Source organism: Chelmon rostratus, chromosome 5 (assembly GCF_017976325.1).
Source record: "Chelmon rostratus isolate fCheRos1 chromosome 5, fCheRos1.pri, whole genome shotgun sequence".
Taxonomy (NCBI): Eukaryota; Metazoa; Chordata; class Actinopteri; order Chaetodontiformes; family Chaetodontidae; genus Chelmon; species Chelmon rostratus.
Window position 1 is genome coordinate 6,219,873 of NC_055662.1, and position 19,039 is coordinate 6,238,911.

General features: G+C 42.5%; 3 protein-coding genes across 5 annotated transcripts; 2 read left to right on the forward strand and 1 right to left on the reverse strand.

The window, feature by feature from the left end:
* Positions 1-548: 548 nt before the first annotated feature.
* On the reverse strand, positions 549-4,782 carry ogfod2 (2-oxoglutarate and iron-dependent oxygenase domain containing 2). The gene is made up of 7 exons (XM_041937622.1): positions 4,623-4,782; positions 4,449-4,505; positions 3,851-3,961; positions 3,660-3,759; positions 2,622-2,743; positions 1,941-2,198; positions 549-1,863 (listed from the first exon to the last, which is right to left on the reverse strand). The coding sequence occupies exons 1-7, from the start codon at positions 4,776-4,778 to the stop codon at positions 1,597-1,599; spliced, it is 1,071 nt and encodes a 356-aa protein (XP_041793556.1). The 5' UTR covers positions 4,779-4,782; the 3' UTR covers positions 549-1,596.
* Positions 4,783-6,017: 1,235 nt separating this feature from the next.
* On the forward strand, positions 6,018-10,595 carry zgc:113436 (uncharacterized protein LOC503528 homolog). The gene is made up of 8 exons (XM_041937688.1): positions 6,018-6,725; positions 7,289-7,482; positions 7,578-7,689; positions 7,783-7,921; positions 8,216-8,270; positions 8,382-8,639; positions 8,721-8,837; positions 10,028-10,595. The coding sequence occupies exons 1-8, from the start codon at positions 6,557-6,559 to the stop codon at positions 10,283-10,285; spliced, it is 1,302 nt and encodes a 433-aa protein (XP_041793622.1). The 5' UTR covers positions 6,018-6,556; the 3' UTR covers positions 10,286-10,595.
* Positions 10,596-11,497: 902 nt separating this feature from the next.
* Positions 11,498-18,608, forward strand: abcb9 (ATP-binding cassette, sub-family B (MDR/TAP), member 9). 3 transcript variants are annotated; one of them, XM_041936554.1, is made up of 14 exons: positions 11,498-11,785; positions 11,877-11,973; positions 12,508-12,557; positions 12,771-13,426; positions 14,117-14,231; positions 14,608-14,738; positions 14,851-15,056; positions 15,130-15,327; positions 15,458-15,586; positions 15,681-15,869; positions 16,083-16,256; positions 16,759-16,918; positions 17,342-17,478; positions 17,637-18,608. In XM_041936554.1, the coding sequence occupies exons 4-14, from the start codon at positions 12,772-12,774 to the stop codon at positions 17,952-17,954; spliced, it is 2,412 nt and encodes an 803-aa protein (XP_041792488.1). In that variant the 5' UTR covers positions 11,498-11,785; positions 11,877-11,973; positions 12,508-12,557; position 12,771; the 3' UTR covers positions 17,955-18,608. The 3 variants fall into 3 exon arrangements, with proteins under 3 accessions (XP_041792488.1, XP_041792490.1, XP_041792491.1); XM_041936556.1 differs by having other exon boundaries at positions 11,498-11,779; XM_041936557.1 differs by lacking the exons at positions 11,498-11,785; positions 11,877-11,973; positions 12,508-12,557 and having other exon boundaries at positions 12,576-13,426.
* Positions 18,609-19,039: the final 431 nt, after the last annotated feature.

Genomic DNA, 19,039 nt, shown 5'->3' on the forward strand with positions numbered 1-19,039 from the left:
AATAATATATTAAATACTAAATTTATTTATTTACTTGTATGATGTAAATAGCCATAACAAGAGAGGAAATATTTATCTGTATGTGTTGTATAGGATAATATATTTGATGTGAAAATATTTATCAGAATACATTATAGCTACTATATATTGATACTGTATTATTAAATTACTCCAAATCTAATCAGTACAATGTGCATTATTGTACAATCATTTTACATCAGCCTGTGTCTGCAGAGTTTGATTTTGAAATATGAAGACCAGCACCATTTTAGTAACAAACCTATTTAGCACGAGGTTGTGAAGTGTACTGTACAAAGCCATGCCTTTCACTGTATGTTAGCCTCTGCATATTTGTGTGTTGGTGTTTGTTTGAATATGCTGTAGTGCGTCTCTGATCCCAGAGAACCACTCTCCTTCCCCCGTTTCCCTCCAGTCCAACACTCCATATTGGCACATTAACCTGGAACAAAAAGAAACAACCAAAAAGTCCTGCTGTTGTGATGTTGCTGAAACGGATCGATTTATTCTGCAAGCGTACAGGTTTATATTTGTGTTTTTACTGTCAAAGAACATAATTAACTTCCACCGCACCACTTCATGCATATGACAATCATAACAAATGCACGCACGATGTTCATTCATGACTTGACAGATATAATTTATGTAATTAAAATTCCATTATTCCAGATTGTGTGCCGTGTCTTGTGTTGAACATCCCTCTAATTTATAGCATAACAAAGAAATCAGTGGTTTGATCTGGAAAACACCAGATTGCAGCCAGCCGGTGAGAAATATCACAAAAACAAGCACATTATACCTGCAGAGGACCAGTTTGACTTCTGGATTTATGAACAGACAGATGTCAACAGTCACTGACAGAGAAGCCATCGTGGAGAAAGTCGCTGTACTGGATGTAGAGATGCAGTGATCTGATTCGCTGGTGCTGAAACTGACCTTATGAAGTGAATCGGGTTACTTAAAAACAAACACGTTATGTTTACGTTCACTGCTTCTCACCAAAATGCTTCGTGCGTCCTCTGAGAAAGTGTTAGAGTAGCCCTGACTATTAATAATGACAGACAGACAGAGTGGTGTATCTTCAAGTTCTTAAACACACATTAAAATCTTTGGCACAAAGTACAATACAATTGCACTGTATGTAAAGATGAGGGCTTATATTTTAGACAAAGTCCTAAATATACTCTGACAAAGTGTGACACTGAATGTGTGAAACACTGATTTAAAGCACTACTACTATTGTTGATTATACAAATAATGAATATTCATCATTCCAATTTGGAATACAGTCAAAAAGTGTCATAATTAATTCCATGTAATGGCAATCCACAGTCACCCAGTGTAGTCCTGATTAACTAACTCGATTAAACTGCAGCACATCTGTCTATTCAACCGCATCACAGACAGAAAAAGGAATAAATCATTTGCTACATAATTCGTTCTCTCAGCATCCATCAGAGGTAGCAGCGCGCGCTGCCGTGTGCCGCCGTGGCTTTTCTGACACTGACATGACCACCTGGGGACAGCGAAGTCACTACTTTCAGTGGCTTAATTCAAAGCCGACAGCAGCGGGACGCATCACGTCAGCAGACAAGAAGCGTTCGGCGGTGCATCGGAGTGTTTGGTGAACCCGTCGGCGAAGCCCTCTCCTTCCACCAGCGCCGGCCTCCGGTTGCACATGGGGCACAGTTTGTTGCGCTCCTGTGAGGCCCTCATCCAGATGATGAGGTTCCAGCGCTGGCCGGAGGAGATGGGCAGGGCCCCGTGCATGTGTTGGCCCCGGTGGAGGAGGCCCTCTGTCACCCTGTGTTCAACCTCTGAACACTCCGTCTCACTTAAAGGCACCTGCCGGGCGGGTAAATGCTCTTACTACTCTTCATCGGTAAAAAGATTAAAGCATAGATTTCAAACCACATACTCACCTCCTTCATGTCTCCAAAATAGAGGTTTCCCTCTGTGAAGTCCTTGCCCAGGGAGACGTTAAGCGTGACCTCCGCGTTGTCGTAGTGGTAGCTCAGGTCCAGGTCTTCCTTCATGTCATATTTAACAACGAAGGCCTTGTGGCTGTCCAGATGGCGCCCCCCACAGTCCGGGTACAGCAGGGAGGTGAGCGGACGCAGGTAGTGCTCACGGAGGGGCGTGATGAAGCCCTCGTCAAAGCCCAGTTCATTCAGGAGGATCTGGAACAGGGAGAAAATGAGAAGAGCAGCATGGATAAAAGGACTTACAGACGATGTGAAACGCATGTTTAATTCCCTGACCTTCTTACCACGATGCATATTTAAGTCAGAGATCTTTCACGGCTTCAGCATCTTAGAACTTTCTGATTTAGGGCTTCGGCTGCAGGGCTCCATCCTGGCTAACAACGGTGCAATGAATTTTTAAAGACATACATTACATGCATGTCACTGTGACTTCCTTTGAAAATCCATCAAAGTGGCTGCATGCACCTGCCTGGAATACACCTCTCATATTTCATGACTGACGGCACAATAGTGATCATGGATCAAAGGTCATGGCACAGTGAAGATGAAATATGAATGATTGAGCAGTGATTGAATGGTGCTTTAAAGGGTTTGAACAATTAAGAGTGGATACTTTACCCCATAATGGTTCATGGTGTTGGGTCTTCCTTTAGGGGCGGAGGACTGCTCAAAGTGCTCCAGCTCCTCCACCAGCTCCTCACAGAAGCTTCTCTCAAACACAGGGAAGCGATACACCCTTGCTGCTTCAACAGGAGGACGAGAATAAATTAAAGATGCTCCGAGTGCCGCATTCATGCATCAATATTGTATATTGCTGTCTAACTGTGACAATGTGGCCCCACAAAATATACCCCAAAAATATCTTGTCTCGTGTATCTATGTTCCTGAAAGAGAAAAATACTGTAGAGCACATTTAGTCTTTATAAAATCTGTAAGTTTCAATCGTTCTAAACAGAGTCTGAAAATGTTATAACAGACCCCACTGATTCAAAGGGGGAAAAGTTGAGACTTAATCAGCCACACTTTTCAAAAATACATGAACAAATCACTTTCCAAATCTGACAAACACCTGTCATCAATAACTGAGTGACAGGTCTGGGACTGGGAGAGGTTTACAAGAGCAGCTGCATGACAAACTCCTCATTAAGACCGCCGGGAGACAAAGTATTAAGACAATAGACCCAGAATGTCTCACGCTGGAGGAGGAGCTTCTCATCGGTAAGCAGAGACGTTTGCAAACTCCTGTCAGATTGACTGAGCGATCTGTATGCAACGAGCAGGAAGAAGTATGAAATCTTGCCCCTATTCTCACAGTCCGAAACAGAGTTAAGAATTCAGAAAGCACCGATCACAAACTGATCCTAAGATTATTGTTTTTCACCCAAAAGTCTAAGTTTAGGAGCATTCTTAAGAGCATTTCTCAGAGGTTTCGTTCACGCCAGCGCTCTGTGCTGATATGGGGTGTCTGTATGAGGTGACAGGAACATGGGACTCAGTATTTAGCAGCAGCACTTTGTGTTCAAAGGTAAGAAGTTAGCTCGACTCTTTGCCTCTGCATCAGACGTTTTGCACACTGAAACTCTGCATTATGGGCACTCTCTGATGTCAACAAACAGTATAGCCACAGAGATGACAAGCAGACACTTTGCCGCTCACCTGCCTCTTCCTCCAACAAGTCTGAGAGAGCTCCGTCGCCGGCGTCCCCGCTTCGACTGTGCTCAACGATCTGCTTGAACTTTGGTGCGAGGTAGGACTCCTGAGGAGAGGTGGTGTGCAGTTGTGTCTCAGCCAGGTGGTAATGGCACATTATTAGTGGCTCTATCAGCAGTCCCTGGGGCAGTAATTACCTGCAGGTGGTAGACATGAGGATGGAGAGGCTGGTACACGGCTCTTATAGCAGCGGCCCTCTCAGCAGACGTCACGCCAAGACGTCTTCGCCTGTCCACTTCCTGTGAAATCTAAACACAGTGGTCAGACAGTTAGGTTACAGCATGGCAGAAATGTGCTGCTGACAACAAGGGGAGTTACCTCATGATCACACCTTCATTATCTTGTGTCAAAGCATGGGGGCCATCAGGTGTAGACCCTCTAACTCTATCCTCTGCTATTCTAGCTTGATTCTCTACTGGAGTGAAGCTCACAGAAGGTGAAGAAGACCAAATATTCACTTTCAAGAGATTGAAAGAGGTGAAGTTGGAGCATTTTACATTTTTGCTTCTGATTAATTTACTGTTGATCAGCTAATTGATTATTTCTATAATTGCTTCAGCTCCATGAGCACATGTTTCAAATGTAACTAGTATTATCTGTCAGTTTGACAGCTTTGTTTCACACATGAATAGAGGTGACCCTCGTGGCAGAGGAATCAGAGGCCTGATTGGTTGTTGGTTTCGTTGGCAACACACACACACACACACACACAGACACACTGACAGACTTTCTTACCTTGTTGAGCACATCCTCAAACTGTTGCTCCGTCACGCAGCCAAGCTCCCTGAGCAGCTGTATTAACACACGCGCGCACACACACACACACACACACACACACACACACACACACACACGTCAGCCAGTAGTTAACATGTCATGATTTTGGGACAAACATTAATGTCCACTCACCGCCTGGTAGTCCAGTCTGAACTGCTGCTCGGACACAAAGCGGACATGGAGCTTGTAGTCCTCCAGGAAAATATTTTCAGTTGTGAAACAGTTACACATGTAAAACTGAGGATTTCCGTCTTCCTCGTTTGTCATTACTACTCCGTTAAAAGACATATAAATATAATATCACCAAGACTGTTAAGTGACAAGCAATACAGCTTCCTCTGCGTTAGCAGCAGCAAACAAACACAACACTTCCGGTTCAAGGTCCTCAAAATTAAAGCGTCATCGCCACGAATTCAAATTTGACAGGCTAGAATAGAGTAAAAATCCTGTCACTAACATCCAACCATATGATCCTCATAATAAATTCTGTAGCAATGACGTTATAGGCATAAAGCTATTGTAAAGTCAGTGGAATCAAACCATTGTCAGATGTACAGCGTAAATGTTATTTGCCAAAAAGCAGGAAATAAATTACGCTCCAGTGGCCGCAGTGCTCAACTACATCTCGTTCTATTTAGAAAAAAAATATTTTGAAAGTGTTCGTATGCTATCCGGATGTTATCGTGCGTGCCTTGACGTTTGGTAGACTTGCTAGCTCCCATGAGATTTACAATCACTACCCAACAATTATACTGAGTAATTACACCTCTGTTTGTCTAATAGGTATCTCTACAGGTGTCTAATAGCACAGGTATCACCACAGTGATACGGATACCACTCATGCCTGTATTATATGAACTCTTATGCTCCCTTAATACATCCATAATGTTATACTACAGTGCGTGCCGTGATGTGTGAGTATTATAAGTGTTCCTGTCAATACAAAAACTGTATGTTCTACATTACATCGCATAGTAGTAATAGATGGAGAACGTGCCACTCTTATAATAGTACTGATCGTTTCACGGACACATTAACAGCTGTAGTTACATGTTTTGACCACCAGAGGTCAGAAACGCATTACTGTAAAGTTGTAAAGACAGTGCGACCATAATATTCTGTCAAGTTTCAAGTGTGCTACTTACTGCTGTTGTATCCTGTTATTTGGTAAAATGTATGATACGTATGATAATTGACTAATATATTTTCTCACGGAGACTGTACAGTTGTTGTGACTCACTGGGGCCACTTGAGGACTATAAAACACTAATAAGTCAAAGTTAAACATAATAGCACATAATATAGAAATTCAAAATAAAGCTTTCAAACTGGAAAAAGATAACAGAACCGCACCGTAGAATTTGCCCTTTCATTGAAGAGGAGGGGGTGTCATTTATTTTCCAGAAGGGGGCGCTAATGCAAAATAAAATTGGCTGCAAACCGCATAAATGCAGAATAGAAGAAGAGAGAAGCCGGAACGTCGGAAAAGGGGAAGATTGTGGAAGTAGCATCGGGGCGGGAGTTGGAGAGCGAGTTTGAAAATAGAGAAAGACGGAGCAGTGGAGTTTATCTGCTGGAGATGTGAGCAGTGACACAAACGGACGGGTCCAGATGAGGTTTGGCTTTTCAAGGCGAATTGCCAGAGGTTGTATGTTGACTGTACTACAGGACGCCGTGTGAGAGAGCTCCTCTCTGGAATATGTTGGACATGTTGCAGCAGTTTGTAGAGGAGTCAGGCGATGTGAGACATGTGGACATGTGATGGATCGCTTAGGGTGGACATATTATACAGTAGTTTTCACTGTGAAGCTGTTACAATCCAGCAGGTGGCGGTAATGCAGCTTCACTTACATTGATGCGAAACGCTGTAAAACTCAACAGAAAGAAGAAGACACCAGGCACACGCTATGTGTCTTCGTCCTGTTGTGATTTGGTTGTGGATTATCTTTCTTCGTTAGCAGTAGCTGCTGTTGATGCTAAATATGCCGATTTGCAAACAGCATATAGGTGTTTACTGAGGTGTGTACTAGCAGTCCGGTGTACTCGTTTGTAAAGCCTAAACCAAAATGTTAAGCGTGGAGTCGTTGCAAGTGGCTGAGGAGGAGGTGGTTGAATCCAGCTCCAATAAACTCGGCGACATTTACACTTTCGTGGCTAAAGGCTGCTTTCCTCAGACGATGAACCCTTTACGGAAGAAGAATCTCAAAAGATACGCCCAGAAATTTATCATCGACGGTAAGGGTTGTTTTCAAACCGTAATTTATCAATGAAACACTTCTGACAACGCATTGCTTTCATTCCAGTAGCCATCTGCTGGCGTCACGAACTTCCATTTAAAAAAAATCCTTTAAATTGAAATTAAAAAGCTATGTATCTTTTATGATGGAATATAAAACATTAAATGAATCCCTGTGGGCTTGTAGACAATTCGGCTCTTAAACTGACTTGTTCACTATAACCACAACTGTATATCAGGTATATCTCAAGTTTGAAAACTGTCTCAAGGCTTTGAATTAACGTGTGCCATGGCAGAAGAAGAGTGGCTATGGAAATAACACTGTAATGATTTATAAAAGTTGATATTTTTATGCTTTAAGCTGCTCCGAGTTAAGTTTTGTGTCTTTGTCCACCTCTTAAGATAAGCAAGATGACAGTAAATATTCACTTTTTTTAATGAAATATGGTGTGTCGTTTCTCTGTACACCAGAAATATTCATGAAGGGGCGTTCAGGAGCCAGTTGTTGTCACTAAAATTGTGTCTAAGTATGTGTCTCTTTTCACTCATATCTTCATTCAAGATGGCAAGCTGTACTATGTGGGGCCCAAGAAAGACGAGAAGAGGGAGGTTGTCATAGAGGCTGAGAGAAAGAGGCAGATCTTTCTTGACTGCCACTTTAACGAATTCGGTCATCACCTGGGCCAGAAGAAGACAGTCCACAGGATCCAGAGCAAGTACTACTGGCTGGGAATCATCAAGGACGTAGTCGATTGGGTACGCACGTTTTTATGCCTTCAGTGTTATGTTTACATCTCTGGCACATTTTGATAACACTGTCTAAGCTTAACGATGACTCTTTGCTGTTTCAGATTAAAGTATGTGATACCTGTCAGCACACAGAGAGGAATAAAAACCTGGCAAGGACTGTCCGGCCGATAAAAGTGGATGCGCCGTGGGATATTGTTGGGATTGACATTATAGGTTTTTGCCTTGTTAATTTCATTTATTTTTCTGTTGAATATTTTCTTTCCACGCTTTGAGACCTGCTGTCGGTCTTTCTCCTCTGTTCACCAGGACCTTTCCCAGAGACCCAGCAAGGCAACACCAGTGTCATACTCCTCATTGATTACTTCAGTAAATGGCCAGAAGCTTTTCCAGTGCAAAAAACAGATGCTCTCTCTGTTGCAAGATGCATTTCCAAATGCATATACAGGTAAAAACCAGTCACAGAATACTCAGGTTGAAACAAGGGTCTCACCTATATAATCCACTGATGTGTTTAGAATTTAGGAATTTACCAGTATGTCTTATTTTGTGCTGTACATGAGATCGTTTTCATGTTGCCCAAAATCACATTATTTAGTGCCTTTGACAGAAGTTAATACATGCCACGATTTCCTCCAAATCTTTGATGAAAGGCCAAAATTGGGATGCTGGCATGTTATGACCCAAAATTACAGTATTTTTAAACCTGAAATTGAACTAATTTTGCTCTCTGTTCGATCAGGTTTGGTGCCCCCAAAACAATAGCGTGCACGCAGAATGCTGACTTCTGTGATGAGGTGAGATGCGAGTCATCGAGTTTGTTCACATGAACAAATCGGTGAAAGGATCAGAGATTGTAGCGCTGTCGCGGGTTCAGTACTATCAACGCTCATGCTCGTGCTTTCTAGGTGACAAAGCTGCTGTGCGACAGGTGGAGCATCGTGCAGAAGGTTTCTCCTCTGGATCAACCTCAGCTTAACCCGCTCCACGACCGCACGAGTCCTTTACTGAAGGAAGCCATGCTGCAGATGGTGACGGAGAAGCACGCCGAATGGGACGACTTCCTGGACCCTGTGCTGTTTCTGTTTAGGACATCCACCAACCCCACGACCAAGTTCACCCCTTATTCGCTCATGTTCAGCAGGAAGGCTAATTTACCAAATGAGGTCCAGACTCCATTGACAAAAAATACAAATTCTCACCGTGTGGTTTGTTTCTGCTTGCTAATTTTATTTCCCACTCTGTAGACCTCATTGAACCTGCCGAATTATGACGACCAAGAGCAGGATATGTATTCCACAAAGGAGAAGGCCTCGGCATATATGACCATAATGCAGGAGCAGCAGAACTCCGTGAAGCAGCTGGTAATTCACGTTCATTTGTCTTGTGCTGTTACAGTGGATGCTGGTGGTGGAGCTCATTCTTTGTTCATCTGATTGTCACATGCACATCAGGGGGTTTTCTGGTGTTTTGGGTCTTCGTGGGTTTTTGACAGAAGTTCAGGAATGATGGTTCTCATTGGTGCGTATTTAAAGGTAGCACGAAAGGACACTGATACTTTGTTAGCGTGATGTATTTTCTTTTTGGGATGGGACGTTAGACAATGAGGAGTCAATCTGAAATGCATAAGAAGACAGAAAAGCGGGTTTGTTAGAATGTTTTGTTTATTCATTGAAAGTCACACAGCATGAGGTCGCTGCTGAACATGCATGGTTTTAAGGGCCGTTTAAATACCTGAATTCATGAAATCTTTGAAGCTGCATTAACAAATTTGTTTATTCTTGGCTACTTGAGGGCAGTAGAACATGCTGAAAAACACTGACTCTTATTACCTTCTAAAGTTGTTGGGGTGAAAATGTTCACACATCAGGCAGCCATGGAGAAACTTAGCATTAATTTGGAGTCGTAGTTCTGGCCACCTGATAAATGTAAGTCCATTTTTCCTTTTTTTTTTTTTTTTTTGCTCTGTTTTGGGGTTGTGCTCTTTACATGCTAAATGCTACACAATGTGCACCAGCTTGTCGCTCACTTTGTCTGCTGTATAGCTGGACAGGAGGTGTGCAGTTTGTTTATCAGAGCTTTCTTACTGAAAACAGCTATTAGGTTGATGAGCGCTAGTGGGCCAGAAAACCAAAACACTGAGCTGAAGGAAGTGAAAAAGCTCCATAGATCTGACAGTGCCTGCAGAGCTTGGTAATAATGAGTGTTTATCACTCTGAGCGACACATTTACACAGTCGTTTTATGCTTTGTCAAAATAAAGAAAATATTTACTCATCCCCTGATTGGACAAAGCTCATAGTGTCATTTGTGAAATCCACCGACATGAAGGACTACAAGAATTGAGAGAAAAAACCTAGCAGGCAATATTAATGTCCAGACAAAGCCTCTGAATACTCGGTTCCTAATTCCTGACACATGTGTGGGTTTAACTGGCTGAGTGTAACATGGAAAGAAAACAAGAAAACTCCTCAGATCAGATGTTTTATGGTTTATACTTTTTTTTTTTAACATCCCTTCTGTTTTATGTCTGAATGTGTCTGTCCCACGTCCAGGTGCTCGCCAACATGAACACAGCCTACAAACAAGAGAAGAAGAAGAACGCCAAACGGAGGACATATAACATGCACTCCATGACCGTTAAAATCGCAGAGCCCCTGTTCAGTGCAGGAGACTCGCCCTCCCCCAAAAAACTGAAAGAGAGTTTATATTTGTCTTTTCCTGTTGAGACGGTGCTGGCCACCGAGCAAAGCGGCTCAGAAGACATAAAGACTGAGTTGGCGTATCACTTAGCGGAGTCTGACGTCCACTGAGGAGGACGGTGTGAAGAGACTGCAGAGAGGACTCGTCAGTGGAGCCGTCATGAGCTGCCTGAAGTCTTGGACAGAAAAGATGGGAATCCAGACTTTGGAGAATTGAGTGTGAAGGCTAGTGCTACAAACACCAGTTAAACACACTGCTGGTGTCGATGTTGCACTTGTAGATGAATCCAAAGGCCAAAGAAATGACCGTAATAAAAGAGCAACATGAGTTGTTGAGCTTTTGCTCCTGGTTCCATACAAAAGGCATTGTTGTTGAAAATGATGTGAACTTAGTTTTCACAGATTTTTCAGCTACAATACTTTGAAATAAAGGTATTGCTTAATTTTTAAACCCTGGTGTTTTGTCATTACATAATGGGAAATGAGATATTGCTTATGAGTATTTGTTAGTGTTTGTAAGGAGCGTCTATATAACTACTGAATATTTACCAGTACACACGTTCATGTGGACAAAACTTGGCCACTGCAGAATGTAGAAGATAACACACAAACACCAAAAGTCTGAGTGAACTAAGAAAGTGATAATATGAAAGGAGCTTGTTAAAGAGATGAGTCAGACACATTTGCAATAATGAAGTGTGAGTTTCCAAATGCTAAGATAAGATTTATCTGGGGAAACTCAGGTGTGACAGGCAGTAGGTAATAGCAGTTGGAAAAAAAAAAATAGCAACAGAAATGGAGAAATACAAAATAAAAGCTGACTATATATATATATATATGTTCATTTTATGCAAAGGACTATATAAAAAGAAAAATATGTAAAAATGCTTTTACTGCCAAAGATTCTTTAGAATTACTCCGTTTTTGCACAAATTACACATGGGTAAAAGTTGCACTTGGAGGGAATACCAACATGTATTGATATGTAGAGTACTCAATGAGAGTGAAAAAGATAGATGGATAGATATACTTTATTTATCCCAAGCTGGGAAATTGCAGAAGGAGCTGCTGAGAGTGGGAGGGGCTATCAGTGATGAATGTCAGCTTGGCTAACATCCTCCTCTTACCTGCATCCTCAGACAAAGCATCAGTTTGACTAAAAGCAGTCTTCCCAGTGGAGATCACTGACCGGTTTCTCCACATTTTCTGGCGGTTTTACCCCGCAGCTCCTGAACGCACCCCGAGGCGCCTGGTGGGAGGAGCCACAGCACATTCACTTCCGCATCAACAGAGGTTCAGCAGAGGTTAGAGGGTAAACACAGAGAGAGGAGTCGTGTTCTGATCCCTCTGTGCTGCCGGAGACATGTGGGAGCGCGTCTCTTAATATCAGGGAGAGAAGGAAGTTTGATAGTTTGAACGCGTCCGGGGCCTCAGAGACATGTGAGCTTCCCGATTTTAATCCGCTCAAAGACCGGGTCCTGAAGAAGACTCAATTCCACTTCACACAGACCCCAATTACTAACATACCAAGTGGACACATGCAATTACAAATAAGTGGACGAGGGCAAGTTTAATTTTTGAAAAATTCAACACACTCGGCGAGCTGTGAGTGTAAGTTCTCTTTTCAATGTCACTGATACCATTGATGCCAAGTACAACTTAACATCTTTACATGTTTACATGTAATACTGACATTTTTCAGTGGCTCCTGAGCTGTCCCAGTGAGGAGGCTAAAGACGACGAGCTGCTGCCACCGACCATTCATCACTACCGAGCTGAAGTTTTCCAGCTGCTACCTGGTTAGTGGATGGTTCATACTCAGTTCCATCATTTCATTGATTCATATCACAACAAAATCAACATGTGTGTGTTACGTGAAGCTGACATTTGCGTGCGCGCGCGCGCGCATGTGGCGCGTTTGTACCTGTCCGTGCTCGTGGTTATTAGATACCTGAAGCTAGCCTCCTCTTTAAAATAAGTCTAATGTTTGATGCCGGTGGTCGCTCGAGTCTGTTGAGGTCAGGTAAATGTCCGCGCTTTCGCCCAACCCTACTTACCTCAGTCTGAGTCGTGAGAGTAACCTTAGCGACCATATTAACGCTGCTGTGTATTCTGTTATGAAAGTGTTATAGTTAATGTTTCCTTGGACAGCTGGCTTTAATAACATGGAAAAATGTGAAACCTGACGCAACAGAGCTCAACGCATGCTAGTAGCTAATTTCGCTAGCTCATGATGTCGTGGAAAGTCTGTTGAACTGAGGTTGGCGCATTTCTGGACAATCATTTACAGCAGTGACACTTTACCTTTTATTATTTTATTCTTTATTTCGTAGAACTACCTCATAGCCGCAGGCGACCGGAAGCACATCCCTCCAAAATAAAAGTAAGTGCAATAAAAAGGTTCGTATTTTGCGGAGTCATTTCTGCTCAATTCTGAGTGATCTGAAAATATCCTAGAATGATTTTTGTAGTCTGAATCTGTATGTAAGCCTTGATTTCAAATCTAACCAGTTTTGCCAGTTTTTGTTTTCACCTGGGGCAGTTTAACACTGACAGTGCTTATTATAACTCTGTGCAACTCTGTTTTGATAACCAGCATGGGCATCAAAGTAGCTGTGAGTTGCACGGTGCTGTACATCCTGCTGGACGTGGTTGTCACCACTATCTTGTACATACACGGATCACACTTGAGCATATTCAGGAAGGACATCTTGAACTTTAGCATTCTCCAGTCGGCGTTGGACCTTTGGGGGACCGTTCTGCTCAGAGCCTCCCTCCTGCTGGGAGCCTCCATAGGAGTGTCATGGAATAGAGAAGATGGCCCACGCAGGGTTGCTAAACTCACCACCTTCATCCCCTTCATCTGTATGTTCATCATCACTTACGCTGTGGCCAAGCTGCTGATGTTTACTGACCTGGGGCCTTTGACCCTCCAGCCCTGGTTACTGAGCCTGATATGTTGGACTTGTGCCTCCTCTCTGGGTGTCATGCTGCCCTGGAGGCTGCTGGGGAAGGAGTCCAAACTGGGGAGCGGTCGCAACAGCAGCAGCCGTGGAGGCGGAGGGTGCTCTGAGGACAGTGAAAGGCTGTTTGAGACAGCTGGTGATGAGGAGCAGGAGGTGAGGTGTGAGAGGGAGAAGGCGAAGGAGAATACAAGCACTGGGGCAACAATGGGACGTCTCCTGACCTACTGCAGAAAGGATAGTTGGCTGCTTTCTGTCGCCGTCCTCTTCCTCCTCATCGCTGCTGTGTGTGAGTGCTCTTGACATAGTAATATAAATCACAATGTGTCATCTCTTCTGCGTCATCTATTGCAAAGGATTGCAGCACACATGTGAAACAGGTCAAAGAGTCTTTCAAGGGCAGTAATCCATAGTTTACAATTGCTTTACTTATTCCAGGTTACGCAACACTTTCAGCTTCGCTCTCATTAAGAGCAGCTGAATGCAACAGCTAAACAGCTAAAAATTAGCTAAACTTGACTGTCAAAATGAGCAAATATGAGTTTTTTCCTATTTTATACCACAGATAAAAAAAGTACAATATTTGAGAGTCCCAAACCCAAATATATTTACTTTATCATCACATAAAACAGAGAAAGCAGCAAATCTTCACAACTGAAAAGCTGCAATCAGAGAATCTTAAAATTACTTAAGTAAAAAAACCAAAAGATTTTCAGAGCAGTTTACAATTTATTTTTGTTGATTAGCTAATTGATTAATTGACTTCTTGTTTCAGCGCAACTCTTCACCTGATTTGATTCTATTTCTGAAGCTATTTTGAAAACAAATGTCTCATTATTGTCCAAGTTTTCACTAAGCATCTTGATCATTGATGACATTGAAGAAAGGTCGTAACATTTATGAAAAATCTGTTCCACTATCACCCAAAGGTTTGGGACAGCCCTCATGTTCTGTTTCGGCCTCTCTCTTCAACCTGCAGGTGATGTCTTTATACCTTACTACTATGGGAGAGCAATAGACAGCATTGTGGTTCACCAGAGCATGGAGTATCTTGCTAAGCCTATGGCCACACTGTCAGCACTGATGATCGGCAGGTGAGTGTTTACAAGTGGTCTTCTGATGGAGAAATCAGCGATGAGCATGTGTAAATGGTTTGGACATGATGGAAGTCATCAGTGTGGTCCTGTGTTCATTTTAAAAATGAAATAAGCAGCTTCAGAGAAACAATATAATTACAGATCAATATAATGTGACATAGACCTTTGTTAATATGAAAATGTTGATAATAATACAAAAAACTATGTTATACCTTTTCTTGATATTTTGGTTATTGATTATTGGACAGTATACAGACATGGGAGGGATCGGGAATGAGTACGATGATGACATAATGGTATACAACAAAGCTAGGACTTTGCATGTGTCACATGTGCCAAACCAAAACAAATGCCACCTTTACCCTCCCCTCAGCTCAGTCGCAGTGGGCGTGCGTGGAGGAGTCTTCACCATGACATTTGCCAGATTAAACTTTCGGCTCAGGAAGCATCTTTTCAGTTCCCTGATGAAGCAGGAAATAGCCTTTTTTGATGAAAACCATACAGGTGATATAGAAACACTACACACCCATCCCTCCTTCTACCTGTATTATTGATTTCTCCCTCTGTGTGTAGGTCTTCTTCCACAATGTTATTCCATGTCTATATCACCCTGTAGGCGACATCCTTTCGCGTCTGTCAGCTGACACCACCCAAGTGAGCGACCTCATCTCCCAGAATGTCAATATCTTCCTGCGGTGCGCCATCAAGGCCACTGGCCACTTCATCTTCATGTGTGTGATGTCCTGGAAGCTCACACTGGTGACCATCATGGGGTTCCCTTTCATCGGCCTTATCTCTAAACTTTATGGCAAATACTACAAGGTAAGGTTGTTTTGTGTCCGTGTGTGATCTTTTAATTTGTTATCAATTAACTTTTTTGTATTTTTTTTTCCAGAGATTAACCAAAGACGTGCAAACAGCCCTTGCAGAGGCCAATAAAATTGCAGAAGAAACCATTTCAGCCATGAGGACAGTACGGAGCTTTGCCAATGAGCGTGGGGAGGCCGACTCCTACTATGCAAAGCTTTTGGTCATGTTACAGCTCAACAAGAAACAAGCACTAGCCTATGCGTGCTACATGTGGTCCAGTTGTGTAAGTACCAGAAGTTTTCCCATCAAGTGTACATGTTAAGATCTCTAACTTTTTTGGAAATATGTTATTGAGTCATTGATACCTGGGGGTTACAGTGTGGGCATCAATAGGGTTTCTGTGTGTTTTTCAGATCTCAGAGCTTGCTTTAGAGTTGGCTGTTGTCTACTATGGGGGCCACCTTGTGATAAATGGTCAGATGAGTAGTGGCACCTTGATATCTTTTTTCATATACGTGCTTGAATTGGGAGAATGTCTTGAGGTATTTAATCTATTCTCTCTTTTTTCTTCTGAATCTGAAAACACTTAAAGACTCTACTCCCCTTAACCGATGTCGCTTGCGGTTTGTCTTACAGGATATAGCATCGGTGTACACGGGCCTCATGCAGGGAGTTGGAGCTGCTGAGAAGGTTTTCGAGTACCTGGACAAGGAACCCTCACACCCAGCTGATGGCACAGAGGCTCCAGACACATGCACCGGTTTGGTTGAATTTAAAGACGTCACATTTGCATACCCAACGCGCCCTGACACTGATATTCTCAAGGTATGTTCTGAGGGATCCTGCTGCCACAATGTGTTAATAAACTCTACATAACACTTTTCAACCCTATTCAAAGGTGATCAGTTTGGCTCCAGGTGGCAGAGTTGTGGGTCAGGTCACTTCTGATTCCCTCAGATAACATTGATACCAGTGTTGGACTGATATACTGGAAATGTTCGCTAAAGAAATCACTTCCTGAATTGGTGTGTTTTGCAGGGAGTGTCGTTCACCCTGCGGCCAGGGGAGGTGACCGCCATGGTGGGACCTTCGGGCAGTGGAAAGAGCTCCTGTGTGAGTCTGCTGGAAAACTTCTATCCTCCTCAGCAAGGCCAAGTGCTGCTGGATGGACTGCCAGTGCACACCTTACAGCACGACTACCTCCACTCCAAGGTCTGTCTACATGAGTGTGATTAATAGAGTTCAACATTTAGGAGAGACTTGAACAAGTCCTTTTAAAGCCTCCCTGTTCGTTTTCACCAGAGATGTTGATTTTGAAAACCAGGCCACAAAAATTTCATTTCATGTCATTTCAAAGCAGCAGGGCACTAGTTGGACTAGTGTGGCTTATTTTTAGCTGTGGATTAATAAGCTTTGGGTGCTCTAGTGAGTATTTACAGGCAGCACAATGATGTATTAGAGATGGACGCAAAATAAACCGTGCCCATGTTTCTTGTAATAAAGAAACATGTCACCCAGTGCAGCTGTGTGGCTCACTGATGTGTTTTTAATAGTTCTTGGACAACAATGGAGCTCTGTTGCACAGAGGAATAATATATGTCAGACGTTTGCAACACACTATACTTTATTACATTATATTGTTATTATGATCAGGTCATTGTCAGTAAAGGTGTACCTCACAGAAAGTCATCTTTTTATGATTTGGTGTCTGCAGGTTGCTCTTGTGGGCCAAGAGCCTGTGCTGTTTGCCCGGACGGTGGAGGAGAACATCACCTATGGCCTGACTGATACCCCCATGGAAGCTGTGATACAGGCTGCCAGCAAGGCTAATGCTCACGATTTTATTGCCACCCTTCCTAAAAGCTACAAGACAAGTAAGTATTGTGTGTTCATTTATAAATCAACCACTGACGTTGTTGTAGTAATGAAGAAGGTAGATAAGCTTGGACAGTCGGCCAGGAATAATCATAATATGAACAAACAATACTGACAATTATTGCCAGTGTTGTTGCTAGAGAGCGGTTGGTTTACGTTTTTATGTAACACATGTACACGACCACATTCATGACGAGATTGTAATATATTGACCCCATACTGACTTCCTTGCACTGGTCTCCTGTCAGAAAAACAGTTCTCACTGGGATCCTGTCACAAGTTGCATCTCAGTTATTAATTTGTTTTGAATGATGCTATGTATATTAAGTCGGTATAGATATTCATTAATGACACAAAAAATGCAGTTTACTTCATAAAGATGGATTCATCCAGTTGAATTGCTGCTGTTTATCATATCCCAGATGTTGGAGAGAAAGGCACTCAGTTGTCAGGGGGGCAGAAACAACGAGTGGCCATTGCAAGAGCCCTCATCCGTAACCCTCGTGTTCTTATCCTGGACGAGGCAACCAGCGCCCTGGATACAGAGAGTGAACACATCGTAAGTGAAAAGCTACACTTAGTAATGCTGAATGAAATCTAATGTACAGGAGGCAGACAAAAGAAACACAGTAATCCAATAACACAGCCCTGTGATGAGTACTACATTAATTGTTCATCTCAGTGATAGTTTTAGCAATCTCTGCTGTATCTTCACAGGTTCAGCAGGCTCTGAACAACATCATGCGGCAGCACACAGTGTTGGTAATCGCCCATCGGCTCAGCACAGTGGAAAAGGCAGACAACATCATCGTGGTCGACAGGGGCTGTGTGGTCGAGCAGGGCACTCACAGTCAGCTGATGGCCAGCAAGGGACTATACAGCAAGCTGGTGCAGAGGCAAATCCAAGGCATCGAGATGGGAGCGGAGGTCCTTAACCCGCCCCCAAAACTCAGCTGGAAGTCTGATGGTGGAAGGCAGCAGAGACGACAAAGCAGCAGCAGCGGCAGTGAGTCTGACTGCAACATGCAATACTGAGAATGAACTGCACTGTGGAAGAGAGATCAGACTGCTGGGTGCTTTTGAGGGTTCAAAACATTTTTGGATTATTTGGGATTCAAACCATATGCAGTGTAGAAATTATTTTGTACTGATTCAGTAGCCTGAAGTCTAACCGTTTTCTCACAGAGTAGAAGGTCCTCAAACAGACTTTAGACCACAGGCTACTGAAAATACTCTGAAATCCAGGATTAATATATTTTAATGTGGAATTTGATGAAATTGCCATGTCAGAATCTGTTTAAGTTAAGATGTACAGACATATTACCGGTAAGTAGAATTATTAAGTTAAAAATATTGATTTTAATGTATCAAATCATATCAAAAGATGTGTTTCTATTCAAGGCTGTTCAGTTATATCATTTGTACTTCTCTAAGTCAGCGCTGTAATGACTCCAAAGACCAGACAGATGCCTTTGTCTGTTGAACTGAATGCACTCTAGAGATTTATGATTGTCTGTTGTGAGGGTGAATCAATCAATGACACTTGAAATACATATTGTTGTTATATAAAGTACTGTAAATGAAAAACACATGTAGTGAGCACAGTAAATAAATATACTGCATGTTGGCTTTTATGGAAACAAACATGTTGGGTTAATACCAAATGCTGCATTTAAAGTCTCCCTGTAAACCCTCAACTTTAGTAAACATGAATTGTGAAACACTGGTAGTATTTTGAAGGATGATTTCTTTAGTAGCACCTCTGTGCTGTCTCATTATTGGCATCTGTTATTTTGTCATTGCACAATGAAGATAAGGTATATATTCTTTTAAACCAGAAGAGTGAGGTTCGGATTTTAATGTCCAAATTTTGATACTTTTGTTGCTGATATATCTTTTCTGCTTACAATTAAGCTAACCATTACTTTGAGGAGAAGATAAAACACCACAAACATTGTAACTAAGCTATATAGTCCAGAGTAAAATTCTGTATTATAATGTAAAGAATTAGCTCACAGAGTCGATTTTTGTAAACGATTAAATGCTAGACATTGGCTATTGCTCAATTGCCGCCCACCGTGGAGTTTCCGAGAATGACAATATTTCTGACAGCACGTGAA